The following is a 16,690-nucleotide window of genomic DNA, read 5'->3' on the forward strand; positions in this document are numbered from 1 at the left end:
AGAGACCATGTGCAATCATGTGACTCTTTAAAAAATCCCTTTTTATGTGGAATTCTGGGACAACTGGGTACCAAATTAAAAGAATCATGCAATTTAAAAACGCACGTGAAAAACGCACCAAAAACACAACGAAAACGCAAAAAAAAACGCGGACAAAACGTGCGTGAAAAACGTAAAACCGCTAATGACTCCAAGGAAAGATGGAACAAAAACGCAGCCAAAAACGTCAGTTTTTCACGTATTGCACCCTGACCTGAAATGCAACGCTAGTGTGGAAGGGGCCTAACTGTTATGGTGGTGCTTCTGGGGCAAGTATGTGATTGCAGAAAGAACCAGAAGCAAACTCCACAGAGGTGATTTGTAGGTGAAAGACGCATTCATGGTAGTCTGGGCCAAATGAAGAAATCTTTAAAAGTGTATATCTATAAAAAGAGATGTGACTTATTAGGTTTGTTATTGCCTGATAAATACTTTTTTCATCCGTCCAATCTTTTATGCAATGAAAAGCTTCTGAATGCTTATATTGTATTGTTATAAAAATATGGCCTGTGTGCAGTTTATTCCTTTTGTAAATTGAACCTGTCAGCTGGATTTCATACAGCAGCACTTTACTGACTCTGACATCATGTTCTTCACCTGTGATGTGACCCCCAATATATCTGACTGTGCAGTAAGTGTGAACAAGGCATCGGAGATCACTGCTGGTTCAGAGAACAGGAGGGAGGCAAATTCTGTTTCTCCCTGGTCTGTAGTCACTGACCCCCTTTTAAAGCTGACACTTTTACTCTAGTAATTAAAATCCAACAAAGAATCTAAAAAGTCTTAACATTTAATGACTTCTGTATGAAATACATTCATGGTGTGTAATGTAGATGCTAGAATTAGAAGCCAGGGCACAAGTCTTATATGTGGCCCTGATGATAATTTGCCCTTCTATGTCTTTTGCAGCAGTAAAGGATTTATGTGATTAGAAAGAGCCAAAGATATCTTCGTGGAAAACTCCACAGAGGTGATTCGTAGCAGAGAGAAGTAGTCATGGTAGTCTGGGCCAGATGATGAATAAAAGTGTATATCTATAATTACAGATATAACCTGCTATTCATTAGCTTTGTCATTGCCCGGGACTAATTGTGATAAATACTTTATCCATCTATCCAATCTTTAATGTCATGATAGATTGCGGAATACCTATTGTAAGGCAGTGGCTGGACAGGTCATCAATGGCATCTATATTCCAGCTAGGTTTTTCTCTTATGCTTGGTAAAGGGATGGCCACTGATGAGTAATCCAGGTTCTGGGGCAGCCTTAATGCAGCTCGTTAGCCCGCACCTGGACCAGGGCTTTATAAACCCCAGCTGCACCATGGGAGCTCTCTCTGACCAGAGCTAAAGGTGATGCTATGAGTGAAGCAGGTCTGAAGGTAAAGACTGCCATTGCTCCGAGACGGGCAGGTCTTTTTGTTTTGTATTTTATTTCTGTCAGTTATGAGCCTGTACAAGTTGGATTGGTGTCCACAACTGACGATAAAGATTGGAAGTCAAACCAGTGTTTGGAACTAAAAGTCGGACTCTGTGTCTCTGTGAACTGTCTTGGCTCTCACCAGTGAGCTGAACCCCTACAGTGCTATATTGTATATTATAAACACATAACCCAAGTATTTCTATTATGACCGAGCTGGGGGTCATATATACAAGTGTATGCAATGTTTTATACATGGATCACAATCTTTTTGAGAGGTGATCAATATTATATAGATGGGGCCGACACCTGTAAGCCCTGCTGATCAGCTGCACAAAGTGATTGTGGCAACTGAGTGAGCGTCACTTCCACTTCAAAACCCAGTGACATCACCATCATTCTCTACAGGGCCTGTGTCCAGATTATTCATTCTTTTAAAAGAAAGCTGTCAGCAGGAATTCACCTAGCAGCTCCTTACTCACTCTCACATCACGTTCTTCTTTCTGTCATGTGGCCCCGAAACCTCCGTCCGTGCAGAAAGTTTTAACAAAGTACTGAAGCAGCTCAGTGCTGGACAGGAGACAGACAGGATGGAGGTAACTTCCGTTTCTTATCAATCCTCCTTAATGTGTTGCTATGAAATGGCGTAAAGGTCATCGACCCCCCTAAAAAGTACTGATTTCACACTTTCACTCTACTAATTGACACACCATAAAGAATATACAGAACAATATCAATGAATATTCAATGACATTTGTATTTAATACATGTTTTTTTGTGGGAGGAAACCGGAGTACCCGGGGAAAACCCACGCAAACACGGGGAGAACATGCAAACTCCATGCAGATGTTGTCCTAGGTAGAATTTAACACCAGGATTCCAATTCTGCAAGGCCACAGTGCTGAGCACCGAGCCACCGTGCTGCCCTATAGATGAGGACAGAGACCGAGCCCGGAATCTGCCTCAAGCTGCAGCAGATAACTAAGATGTCCTGTGAAGTCATCTGACTGCAGAGCGTCACATCCAGTAGGTAAAGACATGTCCGGTAGTAAAGTCATATCCGGTAGGAGAAAGCCATGTCCAGAGGTGACGGCAGAGACCGAGCCCGGAAACTGCCTCTTCTTGCTGGAGTGAAGGTCATCTGATCTTAAGATGGTGGCCACCATTCTGATGACCTGTAGTAATGTGGTCCATTCAGACCTCACTCTGGAACAGCAATCTACAGAAACAAGAAATATAACTGATTATGGCTGAACATGGGACGGCATAATATCACATATAAGTTACTCACAAAACTGACTCCCAGTAACTGGAGATATATCGCCAGTCAATGGATCAGAGAGCTAGTACTTACCTCAGGGTGCACCATGTGTCTAGGTGTCATCGGTGTGACGGCGACTACATGCAAAGAAGCAGCCTCCTCCAATGGCACGGGCAGCCCTGGATAATCCACGCCGGCAGGATGATAACAAGCGGCGGATTCTAGAACCTGTGAGAAGAGAAGAAGATATAATGTAAGTAATGGACGCCATATTACAGGATACTACTGTGCTGTCACTGTAGTAGGACGGCAGAGGCATCTTCTCCATACAGGGGTCAGGGGTCACTGTCATTATACATGTGACTGTCCCCATCACTGACAGCAAACATCTGCTCCACATGAAGGAGTCTCACTGACCGACATTACTGTCACTTACCTCTGGCTCTGCTTCCTCTCTCTTCTGTATAGTCTTGTTTCTCTTCTCTTCTCAGATTTACTGCAGATTTTCTTCTATTCTGAGCTGGAAATTCTTATCAGAAAGTCAAAAATTATGATTATTTCAAGATTTCCAATGTTTATTTCTGTTGTGGAATTATCGTAATCTGACAATCTATAACCCTGATAACCTGACATGGCACTAGAGAATTAGACATCACTACACAGGAGGGAGTGGAAAATCTTACATATAAAGAATAAGGACAGGACCTCATAGACTATAACCGGATTCTGGAAGGGAGGTTGGGATTTCATTGAACGGAGCCTCCAAGACTCAATATAGACTAATATATATGTCCATGTGTATGATGGAGATTACACAGAGAACCGGGGGAATATCTGAGCACATTATACCTTCTACCATCTGCTATACAAAGATGTACATAGACCTGCACTTACCTGACAATGGGGATGAGGATGACAAACTGCTTATAGCATCGAGTCCCTGATTGTCTCCATCAGCTTTTGGAGAAGTAGATTCTTTCTGCCTGTTTTATAGGAAAATTTGGAAATTATAAGTAAAAAGAAAATCCAGCTAAGTTTACTGCATTGTCCTGCATATATATAATCCTGGAGGTCCCAGTAATAACCCCACAATCTACTCACATTTCTGAGATTTCTTTATCCCCAGGGGAACATCCTGGAGGGGACTTGGGATCCTCATTGTTCACCTTCCTGCTAGATAACTATATACACAAAGGGAAAGAGAAGATAGAAGATACATAAATATAGAGTTTTACATTCATAAAGTGCAGATTTTCTGTATTTTATGATTCTGTAGCTGATATAGATTGGTCACTTACAGAAAGCCTTGGAGATGATACCACCATTTCTGGTTGGTTCTTCTTCTCACTTGCATCTTCCTCATCGTCTGAAGCCATATGGCAGTTGTTATAAGAGCGAGCTACAAGTCATAAGAATATGGAGATTGTTAGTATACGGCATGGTCACCGTCATGACCAACATTTTATCTCTTATTCATTATTCAAACTCATATAAATGAGGACAAGACATACAGCAGTTTGGTCTAGATGAGACGTCTTTCTACTTACAGTCAAAGCAGCTGGTGTCCATTGGTGATACAAGCTGAGGAACATACTCCGGCTTCTGACTCAGAATGTTCTCAAGATCTAAGTCACTCAGGAATGGTTGAATCTTGATCTCATTTGCTCCTTCTACAAATGGAAGACAAAGCAATGATGTAGCCAATGTCAGAGATTGATCGATATCTGTACATTGCACCTTAAAGGACATCTACCACTAGGATGAAAGGCGGTATGCAAATGAGCCTGAGGCAAATGAGCCTGAGGGGCTCCAGCCTACATTAACACCCCCAATGGACCTTGTAGACTATAACCAGATTCTGAAAGGGAGGTTAGGATTTTATTGAACGGAGCCTCCAAGACTCAATATAGACTAATAAATATGTCCATGTGTATGATGGAGATTACACAGAGAACCGGGGGAATATCTGAGCCTCCATCTACACAGTCACATTATACCTTCTACCATCTTACCATCTGCTATATGTAGATCTACATAGACCGGCACTTACCTGACAATGGGGACGAGGATGGCAAACTGCTTTTAGCAGCATGTTCCTGATTGTCTCCATCAGCTTTTGGAGAAGAAGATTCTTTCTGCCTGTTTTATAGAAAAATTTGAAAATTTTGATTAAAAAGAAAATCCAGCTAAGTTTACTGCATTGTCCTGCATATATATCATCCTGGAGGTCCCAGTAATAACCCCACAATCTACTCACACTTCTGAGATTTCTTTATCCCCAGGGGAACAACCTGGAGGGGACTTGGGATCCTCATTGTTCACCTTCCTGCTAGATAACTATATAAGCAAAGGGAAAGAGAAGATACAAGATACATAAATATAGAGTTTTACATTCATAAAGTGCAGATTTTCTGTATTTTATGATTTTGTAGCTGATATAGATTGGTCACTTACAGAAAGCCTTGGAGATGATTCCACCATTTCTGGTTGATTCTTCTTCTCACTTGCATCGTCTGAAGCCATATGGCAGTTGTTATAAGAGCGAGCTACAAGTCATAAGAATATGGAGATTGTTAGTATACGGCATGGTCACCGTCATCACCAACATTTTATCAATTATAATGATTGTCACTCATATAAATGAGGACCAGACATACAGCAGTTTGGTCTAGAAGAGACGTCTTTCTACTTACGGTCAAAGCACCTGGTGTCCATTTGTGATGCAAGCCGAGGAACATACTCCGGCTTCTGACTCAGAATGTTCTCAAGATCTAAGTCACTCAGGAATGGATGCATCTTGATCTCATTTGCTCCTCCTACAAGTGGAAGACAAAGCAATGATGTAGCCAATGTCAGAGATTGAGCCATATCTTAAAGGACATCTACCACCAGGATGAAAGATGGTATACAAATTATCCTGAGGGGCTCCAGCCTCCATTAACACGTTTGGACCCTGGAGCCCCTGAGGCTCATTTGCATACATGCCTTCATCTTGTTGGTAGATGCCCTTTAATATTGAGGGAGGACGTATTAGATCTGACTTGAAGGGAAGTATTAGATCATCATACGCAGTGGATGTCATATTATGGACATTCTCAGTGCTGATCCTCATGGACACGATCCTTATGTCTGGTCACATAGTGCTGGGTGTAATACGCAGATATTCACATTATTATATACATTACCTGTCCCAAGTCTATGCGCAGGATTCTTTCTCAGTAGATCATTGATGAGATCTTGGACATCAGGGGGAGGAGCGTTGTTGTTAAAATCCCAAGTTATATCATCTATTACATAGAAAAAAACAGAAAATAAAAGTTGTGGAATGTAATATAAAGTTTATATTATTCTGAGTTTCAAAATAGTGGAATCTTGGATTACAAGTAACTCAGTCTACAAGTTTTTTGCAAGATGAGAATTTTACAAAAATTTGCATTAATTGAGCCATCAACCCCGTCAAATGTACTGTCCCCCCTAATGTACTGTCCCCCCTAATGTACTGTCCCCCCTCAATAAAAATGTATAACACAATCTTGAAGAAAAATAGAAATTGAAGGGCTAAATGTTAATGTACATGAATATTTTAAAGTTTGATGTACGAGTAGATTGGATTACGAGAATAATCCCAGAACGAATTATGCTCAAAATCCAAGGTTCCACTGTAAAACAGAACATCCAATCACACATGACAATTACATTACATATCACCCTGATTATTACACTCACCATTGACTATGCTGTTATAAAGCTCCTCCTCGTTGTTCCCTATGAATGGTGTATCTCCTACAATAAACTCGTGTAGGATGATCCCTAATGACCACCAGTCTACAGGTCGTCCAGAGCCTTTGTTCAGGAGGACCTCTGGGGCCAAGTAAGAAGGGGTGCCGTAAGCCTAGAAACAGCACAAAATAAAGATGAGGAGGATTAGAAATAATAGTAGAGAAGGATAAATAAATGAGATAAGAAGAAGCAAAGTTGTTAGTGAAACAGACCTCATCATCACGGAACTCTCTGGTGATCTCCTCAATGGACGCCTTGTGCTTGTTAGATGCAGGTCTCATAAGGCCAAGCGTTGATAATCCAACATCTGTGACTTTAATGTGTCCAGTGGGTGTTATCAGGAGACTGTGAGAGAAAAGATGGGATTAGATCCAGTTGACAATCCATAGGCTGTATGGTTACAACCTGGAATGTCCTTCCCACTGATTATAGATAGTACAAGGGTCACCTACTTTTCAGGCTTCAGGTCTCTGTGCACCACACCATAGCTATGGAGATATTCCACCCCAAGAACCACTTCAGCAAAGTACATGCGGGCCAAGGTGACAGATAACCATCTTCTGGTGTTTAGAAGATTCCTGCAGTCTCCTCCTACAGCAGAAAGGAAACAGACATTGATACAATGAGGATCACACTTGCTACATAATAGATACACTGAGAAATTGGGGATTCATATCACATGCAGGGATATATAGTCCCTTATGTCTTACCGCCTACATACTCCATGACCATACACAGATGAAGTTTGGTCGCAAAAGAGCCGGACATGGAGACTACAAAGGGACAGTTTGCAAATGTTAGGATGTCCCTCTCGAGGTAGGCCCGGGCAAGTCTTTTTGGGTTGAGCTGCTGCCTGTCCATTTTCTTCATAGCATAGATCTTGCGAGTCTCTCTATGGCGCACTAAGTAGACGGCCCTGGGAATAAGGAAAATCCATGGATTACAATGAATTCTTACTACCTGTCTCTCTATACTACCCATGAAATGTTCTTCTAATGTTTAATACTAGATGTAAAAAAAATCCATGTTTAGAAATATGTAATGGAGCTCTATATAAATGATGACATATGGGAGGTCTGTACAATGCCATGTCCACCAGCGTCCTCCTCCATGTCACATTGTCACTGATCTGAATGGTGACAATTAGATGTGGACAGTGATGTGGACGTATATCATTCCTCTATGGTAACACTAAACAATCAGAGGACACAGGCAGAAGCATTGTCATAAGGAATCCTGGGAAATGTATATTACACCAACATAAAGCTCACCCAAAAGATCCGCTGCTGATAAGTTTAGCCGTTCGGAAGTCGCTCTTACAAGGCTTTTTCCCATCTTTCGATGATCTGATCAAACCCTAAAACAAGAATAAGTGATGACAGTAAGACACAGAAGATGTAAGACAATATAAGCTCTAGATGTAGAAACTTGCCCCTTATATATTATGTCACTACTGATTTATACATAAGCAGATATAGAGAAGGTGATAGTAGCCGGACTCTGGCCTAACATTATTATAATATAAGAAATATCCTCCATACTCTATATCACTGTATTAGTGGATATAGGGACATCACACAATGGAGACCTTTATATAAAACCTATAACCAGACCCCTCTATGACACTTACACTGGCAAATGCTGAGGTCTCTGCTGGGTCACATTCTCTATTTTGAGAATTTGGAGGTTCAGTGGTTTCTAAATAGTAATAAAAAACATAAGAAACATGATGGATGTAATGTAAGTTTCTATTAATCTTAAATATATAATGTAACAATACAATAAAGTAAATGACAAGGCAGAACTTCTAAAAAAGTTATCAATATAAATTATATGACCAAATGTATGATATACCATTATATATAGATATATGTAAAGTAGATCTCGATAATATACTGTATAGTAGACCTCTATACTGTATTCTGTATTTTGGTACAGTGACACTATCCAGAGAGAACCACCATGTAAGTAGGATATTGGATGAGCGACTTACCTCTAATCAGATCACTGTTTGGCCCCGGCTGACTAATATTGGGGTCAGGGAATGCTGAGGTTGGATTTTGCCCATCTATGGAGTCACCTTCTAGTTTTTCCTAATAATTTCAATGTAAAAAAAATATATATTTAGATTGTGTATCTGATGTTCTAAAATATATAATTAGAAATCGGCAGAAAAACATTATATAAAGACAAATCACATAGAAGATAATGGATCCTTACCTGGTGCTCCAGTGCATGGGCCGGGGGTTCTACTACATCCAGAACTTTTTGGCCCAGTTCTTTAATCAAGGCCAGATCTCCAAAATGGGATCTTTCTTCAGCCTATAAATATTGAAACAAACAGCTGATTTAATAATTAAAATCTAAACATTTTTCATAAAAGAATGTAGTCTCTAAAATAAGATTCTATTCTATTAAAGCTTTATTGTATAATACAGAACACCACATCTCCTGAAGAGACAAATATTAAGAAGATACATTTTGAGTACATGAAGTCTCCACTAGAGGGAGCTCAGGAGCACACTGCATACTGTTATAGGGAATTATTTTTCATTTTATACTGATTCTGATGTATCAAATCAAATGTTCAACATTTACTAATCTCTTAATTTTAAAGGAAATTGTGTGAGGATAAAGCTCTCATTGGTAGATGCATTGTTAATATAAATCAAGCATCTTTTATCTGTGAGTACAATTATATTTATTTATTATTTATATATATTTATCATTGAATTAATATTTGAAAAACAATACTATGATACTATGATTCATTGTTGTATAAAGAGTCTGCTATTAACCTGTTGTAGTAACACGCGGATGTTGCGCTGTAAATCCTCTATATAGTCAGAGGTTATAAGACCTTGTTGGCATTTGGTCTGGCAGTCCTTTACAAGCCCCACTACCAGCCGGTAGGTGAAGCTGATGACGCCATTGGGTAGTGGAAGCACGGTGTCAGTGGAATAGTTGATAAGAATCCCCTGTAGTTGTGCTTCCAACTGAACATTGTCTAGAGCAGGTCCAGACATTGTAGAGCGCGGTCAGTAGGTGTCTATCTCTAGAGCCCAGCACTGACAACTGAGACCCTGAGCCTGTGACCGCTGCTTTTATAGTGTTGGGTGTGATGATGTCATAATAGCCCATCTGTGATGTCATAATGGAAGGTTGTTGCCTAGCAACTCTTAAGGTGACAACACCATAATAAAATACTGTGTTATTGTATTCAATTTAATGCCAATCAATGGGTCAAATGCTTAGTGATGCCTGTATGGGTACAGCGGCCTATTCAATGTATGTAAGTCATTTATACAGGGACCATGATACAGAGTGTTATAGACCAACACTACACAGATATGACATATTACTGGTGTGTTATATGTCCGCGTTCAGTGGGCTGTCAGTGTGTGTCAGTTACAATTGTGTAGCTATGTGAGCGTTGGAGTTATTTTTTCCAGTTGATTTTTAGCGAGATAGCTTCCCATAGGCTTGAAATATATCCCTCACTACTTATGGTCACTGATGGGTTGCCGAGGAAAAGCTCCATATCGTCCGCATATAATGATGTTTTCTTTTCTGCCATCCCCAATTTCAGCCCCTCTATCTCTTCATCCTTCCTATTCATAGCTGCCACAACTTTAATAACTAGTGAAAAAATGAGCGCGACATCCTTGTCTTGTCCCTCTCATCAGCCGGAATGGGGTGGACCTCTCCCCACGGATACACACACAATCTCTGGGGTTCCTATACAAAATTTGGACCCATGTAATAAAGCCAACAAATGTCATTTTGTCCAGCACCTTCTACAAAAATTCCCACTGTACTCCATCAATCGAGAGGATTGCTCCCCCACCCCGGCCAAGTTGAGGGGTTTCCATGCAGGCATAAAGTCTCCTTAGATTCTCTGAGGTAGTTTTACCTTACCGAGTGATCACTGTTTAACTACCTCTCGTATTACTTTTCCCAATCTTCTCACCAGGCCAATATCTTTATGTCCACATTTAAGAATGATATAGGCCCATATGCGTCCGGGTCCACCCTTTCTTTTCCTAGTTTAGGAATCAAAATAATATCTGCTTCATACATAGAGCCAGGAAGCTCTCCCTCTCACATGCCTGCTCATACACTTTTAATGAATCTTTAGATAGTACCCCCTCATATCTCTGGTATACCTCCCCCTGCAATCCGTCAGGTCCTGGTGCTTTATCTTTAGGTGGGGCCCTGATAGCTTCTTTTACCTCCTGTAAAGAAATCAGGTCCTGCAACCTCTGTCTAGTCTCTTCCTTTAGCTTCCCCACCTCTAGTTCCACCTCTACCCGAGATCCCTCCCGTTTTGAGGTATAAATTTTCTTAAAGTATGCCTGGAAAAATTACATGATTTCTTCTTCTTTATTTAACAACTTCACATTCTTGTCCTTTATAGCGGCAATAATTGTACCTGCTCCTTTTTTCCTTAACTAACCAGCAATTAGTTTACTAGGCCTCTCTCCTTCTACAAACCATTTGCTCCGACTGACTAATGAGGAGCTATATATTTTCTGTAGAATGTGAGCCTCATATTCCTCCACTGCCTTCTCCCATAATTCTTCATTTTCATTTGTGGTTGTGAGGTGATAATTTCTTTCTTTCCTCACTGCCTCCTCCTTTAAGGCATCCTCTTTTTATTTTTCTTCGATAGCCCTTCATCTTGTCCCATAAGTACGCCTGGCCCGGTCCCTCCCTCTCACTGTACAATATCTCCCTCACTTGCTCTTGAATTTCCTTATGATGCACAAATTTGTTCAACCAAAAACTATTTATTCTCCATTTATATTGTTCCTTCTAAATTGTTCAATAACTGGAGAATGGTCTGAAAAACCACAGGTACCATATTTCACATCTTGAATACACTGAAACATCTTTTCGTTTTTCCAAGGCAGGATCTATTCCAGAGAAACTACAACGGGTTTTGGAGTGGCAAGAGTAAATTCTACTTTCTGGGTATTTAAGACACCATACATCCAACCATCCCAGTGCATCACACCATGTATTCACATTGACTGGCCAACCCTCCCTGCTCTTTCTACTGCCGGATTGCACCGGTCTAAAGGTGGATTCATCACAACATTTCAATCTCCAATAAGCAGAAAGCGCAGGTCATCCAGTCTATTAGCTCAGAAATTTCTTCACACAATCTATAATCAAATGGAGGGGGATGTATATTGTAGCCACCACATTCTATATCCTGGATTATACATTGTAGAATAATAAGTCTTCCCTTCTTGTCTATCCACTTATTACAGCAACTAAACTTACAAGTGCTCTTAAATAATATACATACCCCGTTGAAAATGTTGAGCATCCAGAGACAAACATCTTGTTGACTTCAACTAGAATATACATCTCTTGAAGACAAACAATCACTGCATCATAGCATAGCAGGCTCTAACCTCTGCCATCCTCTTTACCCTCATTCAACGAAACAACTTTAACCATCCAAAAACATGGAAGGAAGAGATAAAGAGTAGAGAGGGGAAAGAGGAGGGACATACGGGAGGAGGAGAAAAAGGAAAAATAACAGCCCAGTGTCTTCCACATCCCCCTTCACCTTTAGTCCTCTGTTATATTATATGTTCCATTGTTGTGCTTAGAGTCTGCTTTTTACCTGTTGTAGTAGCGCCTGGATGTTGCGCTGTAAATCCTCTATATAGTCAGAGGTTATAAGACCTTGTTGGCATTTGGTCTGGCAGTCCTTTACAAGCCCCACTACCAGCCGGTAGGTGAAGCTGATGACGCCATCGGGTAGTGGAAGCACGGTGTCAGGGGAATAGTTGATAAGAATCCCCTGTAGTTGTGCTTCCACCTGAACATTGTCTAGAGCAGGTCCAGACATTGTAGAGCGCGGTCAGTATGTGTCTATCTCTAGAGCCCAACACTGACAACTGAGACCCTGGGCCTGTGACCGCTGCTTTTATAGTGTTGGGTGTGATGATGTCATAATAGCCCATCTGTGATGTCATAATGGAAGGTTGTTGCCTAGCAACTCTTAAGGTGACAACATCTTATGTATTCAATTTAATGTCAATCAATGGGTCAAATGCTTTTAGTGATGCCTGTATGGGTACAGCGGCCCATTTAATGTATGTAAGTCATTTATATAGGAGCCATATGCACACAGATGTTAAACAGATATGACATATTACTGGTGTGTTATATGTCCGCGTTCAGTGGGCTGTCAGTGTGTGTCAGTTACAATTGTGTAGGTAGGTGAGTGTTGGAGTCACATTTAACATAAAGACTGTACTCTATGAGTGTTTCAGTTCTAGTCATGGTCTATGCTCTGTGGTTGCTTATATGAATTGTTCCCTTTTTTATAGGAAAGTAAACTTTATTAATTCCAAGTATCAAATTCTATATAAAAACAATATGCTCACATTACAAATATAAGGCCTGCATATCATAAACAATTCATTGAAGCATACAAGCGTATAAATATACATTCATAGAAAATGATGTCTGTACATACGATTTTACCTCCCTAAACCCACTTCTTCCCACCACCCCTCTTTTTTTTGGGGGGGGGGGGAGGGGATTGCACACAGAGCAAACAAAAGCAGAAAAGAAAAAGAGAAAATTAAAAAAAAACTCCTCATTCCATATCCCTCTCACAGAATTTCAACCATTTCTACCATTTGTTATTAAAAGTTTCCTCGCTCCCTTTGATCCTACCCCAGCATTTTTCCAGGTTTACTACCTCATTCATTCCTTTACTCCGAATCTCAATTGTCGGCGTTCTTTCAGATATCCATAATTTAAGTATAGTCTTCCTAGCACAGCATTTGTGACAAAGTCTTCCTTTCTTTTTTCGTTATCTTCACATTTTTATATACCCTAGTGTCCCCACCCATACATCAGGTTGCACAGTACCTATGAAGCTTTGGACACCTCCAAAACAAATATATCCATCCTGCTCCATCTTCTCCACACTTTAGGTACATATCATTCTCCCTGTATCCAATATTGTGCAACCATTTTGATGTTCTGTGGAGTCTATGAACAATAAAGTACTGTGATGTTTTATGAGACCCATTATTAGAGATTAGTGGCAAAGTGTTAAATATATAATCCCAAACTTCCTCCCCTTCCGGATGTGAACCTATATCTACTTCCCAATTCATAACACACTTATATTCCACCCCAGGAGTGTTTGCCTGCAACAGTAAATCTCCTAACCCATATTCTATTTTCAGAGATTCAAAAGTTCTCATAGACCCCTCTTTAAATATCTGATCCAGATATCTTATCCCTTTACCTATCCACTCTTTCTCCCCCGTTGAGTGCCATATTATCCCATAGGGGAGGTGATTCTACCCCTTCCATAACATTTCATATATTTTTCATCTTCTACCAACAAAACATAGAAGTGTCAATCACCCTAACTATTTTAGTTTCCAGAGAAAAGCCTGTCTCCATAAGCTCTACTATACTTAATTCCTTGTCTTCAAACTCAAAATGGCCTACAAAACCCTTTGCTATTTCTTCCGGTCTATTCTATAAAATCACAGCAACTTGAGCAGCCACGAAATACAATCTGCAATCTCCTTTATTCTTTGGGCATGTCAGATATCTGTTACCAATCCTTGCCAAAAAAAATAAAAAATCCATACAGACTCGATCCATGACCTTATAGATCTTTTTAGGAATCTTCACTGGAGAATTCCTAAACAGATATGAAGCCTGTGGCAAAAATACCATCTGTATAAGAGACATCCTGGCAGCATCCGATAGTTTTAATTTTGCCCAGATTTTCACTTTAGATCTCCAGCTTTTCAATAAGGGTAGTATATTTAGTTCCACAAATCTGTTCAGGTTGTTTAACATTACAATCCCCAGGTATCCAAAAATTTTTCCCCATCTATTATTTCCACTGGCAAATATGTATCAATGCTATCGTACCCCAAGGGCATTAGTGATTCCTTTCCAGTTGATTTTTAGCCGAGATAGCTTCCCATAGGCTTGAAAAATATCCCTCACTTTACCTAAGGTCACTGACAGATTGCCAAGGAAAAGCTCCATATCATCTGCATATAATGATGTTTTCATTTCCACCATCCTAAATTTCAGCCCCTCTATCCCTTCATCCGTTCTAATCATAGCTGCCACAACTTCAATAACTAGTGAAAAAATGAGCGTGATAGGGGGCATCCTTGTCTTGTCCCTCTCATCAGTCGGAATGGGGTGGACCTCTCCCCATCGATACACATACAAGCTCTGGGGTTCCTATACAAAATTTAGATCCATCTAATAAAGCCTTCACCAAATGTCATTTTGTCTAGCACCTTCCACAAAAATTTCCACTCTACTCCATCAAATGAGAGGATTGCTCCCCCACCCCGGCCAAGTTTCCATGCAGGCATAAAGTCTCCTTAGATTCTCTGAGGTAGTTTTACCGTCACTGTTTAACTACCTCTCCTATTACTTTTCCTAATCTTCTCACCAAGACTTGTGCAATCTCTTTATGTCCACATTTAAGAATGATATAGGCCTGTATGCGTCTGGTTCCACCGTTTCTTTTCCTTCTTTAGGAATCAAAATAATATCTGCTTCATACATAGAGCCAGGAAGCTCTCCCTCTCACATGCCTGCTCATACACTTTTAATGAATCTTTAGATAGTACCCCCTCATATCTCTGGTGTACCTCCCCCGGCAATCCGTCAGGTCCTGGTGCTTTATCTTTAGGTAGGGCCCTGATAGCTTCTTTTACCTCTTGTAAAGAAATCAGGTCCTGCAACCTCTGTCTAGTGTCTTCCTTTAGCTTCTCCACCTCTAGTTCCACCTCTTTTCTAGATCTCTCCCATTTTGAGGTATAAATATTCTTAAAGTATGCCTGGAAAAAATTGCATGATTTCTTCTTTTTTATTTAACAACTTCCCATTCTTGTCCGTTATAGCGGCAATAATTGTACCTGCTCCCTTTTCCTTAATTAACCGGCAAGGAGTTTACTAGGCCTCTCTCCTTTCACAAACCATTTGCTCCTACAGACTAAGGCTGCATTCACACTACAGTATGGGGGACGTATATACGGCTGACGTATATGCGGCCGATATACGTCCCCCATACACTTCTATGGGCTTGCGGCGCCCTATGGGAGTGGTACGGTGCAGTACACATGCGGCACCGTACCGCTCCGTAGCCCGGGAAAAGATAGGACATGTCCTATCTTTTCCCATATTACGGCGCCGCGGCCACACATCGCTTTGGAGAGGGGCGGGGGTGAGCCGCGCTCACCTCCTCCTCCTCTCCCCGCGCTGCCGTGTGCCCGCCGTGCTACGGTGCGGTGGGCTCACGGCAGTGGGAATGTAGCCTAAGGAGGAGCTATATACAGGAGGAGGAGAAAAAGGAAAAAACAGCCCAGTGCTTCCACAACCCCCTTCACCTTTAGTCCCCTGTTATATTATGTTATCATAACATATTATGTTCCATTGTTGTACAAAGAGTCTAGTGTTTACCTGTTGTAGTAGCGCCCGGATGTTGCGCTGTAAATCCTCTATATAGTCAGAGGTTATAAGACCTTGTTGGCATTTGGTCTGGCAGTCCTTTACAAGCCCCACTACCAGCCGGTAGGTGAAGCTGATGACGCCATCGGGTAGTGGAAGCACGGTGTCAGGGGAATAGTTGATAAGAATCCCCTGTAGTTGTGCTTCCACCTGAACATTGTCTAGAGCAGGTCCAGACATTGTAGAGCGCGGTCAGTATGTGTCTATCTCTAGAGCCCAACACTGACAACTGAGACACTGGGCCTGTGACCGCTGCTTTTATAGTGTTGGGAGTGATGATGTCATAATAGCCCATCTGTGATGTCATAATAGAAGGCTGTTGCCTAGCAACTCTTAAGGTGGCAACACCTTATGTATTCAATTTAATGCCAATCAATGGGTCAAATGTTTAGTGATGCCTGTATGGGTACAGCGGCCTATTCAATGTATGTAAGTCATTTATATAGGAGCCATGGTAGCACAAATCCTATTCCCGCAATAAATAAAAACTTAATAACCAATACTGTAAACAAAAGACACCAGACAATGATTTTGTGGAATAAAAAGGCCGCGATGCTTTATTATGGGGTAACCAAAATGAGATAAACATTTAAATTAAACATAAAATTTTATTCATAATAAAACAGAATAATTCAAACACATAACTAAATATATAAAATG

At 40.7% G+C, this 16,690-nt stretch overlaps 1 protein-coding gene and 1 long non-coding RNA gene across 2 annotated transcripts; both read right to left on the reverse strand.

Moving 5' to 3' along the window:
- Positions 1-2,273: 2,273 nt before the first annotated feature.
- Positions 2,274-3,310, reverse strand: LOC140069428 (uncharacterized). Its single transcript, XR_011848793.1, has 3 exons — positions 3,156-3,310; positions 2,813-2,947; positions 2,274-2,677 (listed from the first exon to the last, which is right to left on the reverse strand). It is a non-coding gene; the product is annotated as an uncharacterized lncRNA (long non-coding RNA).
- Positions 3,311-3,425: 115 nt separating this feature from the next.
- Positions 3,426-16,242, reverse strand: LOC140117637 (microtubule-associated serine/threonine-protein kinase 3-like). The gene is made up of 19 exons (XM_072134987.1): positions 15,983-16,242; positions 8,720-8,821; positions 8,493-8,592; positions 8,130-8,197; positions 7,771-7,856; positions 7,210-7,415; positions 6,952-7,090; positions 6,712-6,844; positions 6,446-6,611; positions 5,905-6,006; positions 5,413-5,535; positions 5,174-5,265; positions 4,977-5,056; positions 4,770-4,858; positions 4,267-4,389; positions 4,018-4,118; positions 3,821-3,900; positions 3,614-3,702; positions 3,426-3,445 (listed from the first exon to the last, which is right to left on the reverse strand). Exons 1-19 carry the CDS (start codon positions 16,208-16,210, stop codon positions 3,426-3,428), a joined length of 2,127 nt encoding a protein of 708 aa, XP_071991088.1. The 5' UTR covers positions 16,211-16,242.
- Positions 16,243-16,690: the final 448 nt, after the last annotated feature.

This window comes from Engystomops pustulosus, chromosome 1 (genome assembly GCF_040894005.1).
Source record: "Engystomops pustulosus chromosome 1, aEngPut4.maternal, whole genome shotgun sequence".
NCBI lineage: Eukaryota > Metazoa > Chordata > Amphibia > Anura > Leptodactylidae > Engystomops > Engystomops pustulosus.

Coding starts and splice junctions, on each gene's coding strand:
- LOC140117637 (XM_072134987.1), bottom strand. CDS start 16,210: ATGTCTGGACCTGCTCTAGACAATGTTCAGGTGGAAGCACAACTACAG. Junction 6,845..6,951: donor AGAGACCTGAAGCCTGAAAA/GTAGGTGACCCT, acceptor TTTCTCTCACAG/TCTCCTGATAACACCCACTG. Junction 6,612..6,711: donor GAGAGTTCCGTGATGATGAG/GTCTGTTTCACT, acceptor TGCTGTTTCTAG/GCTTACGGCACCCCTTCTTA.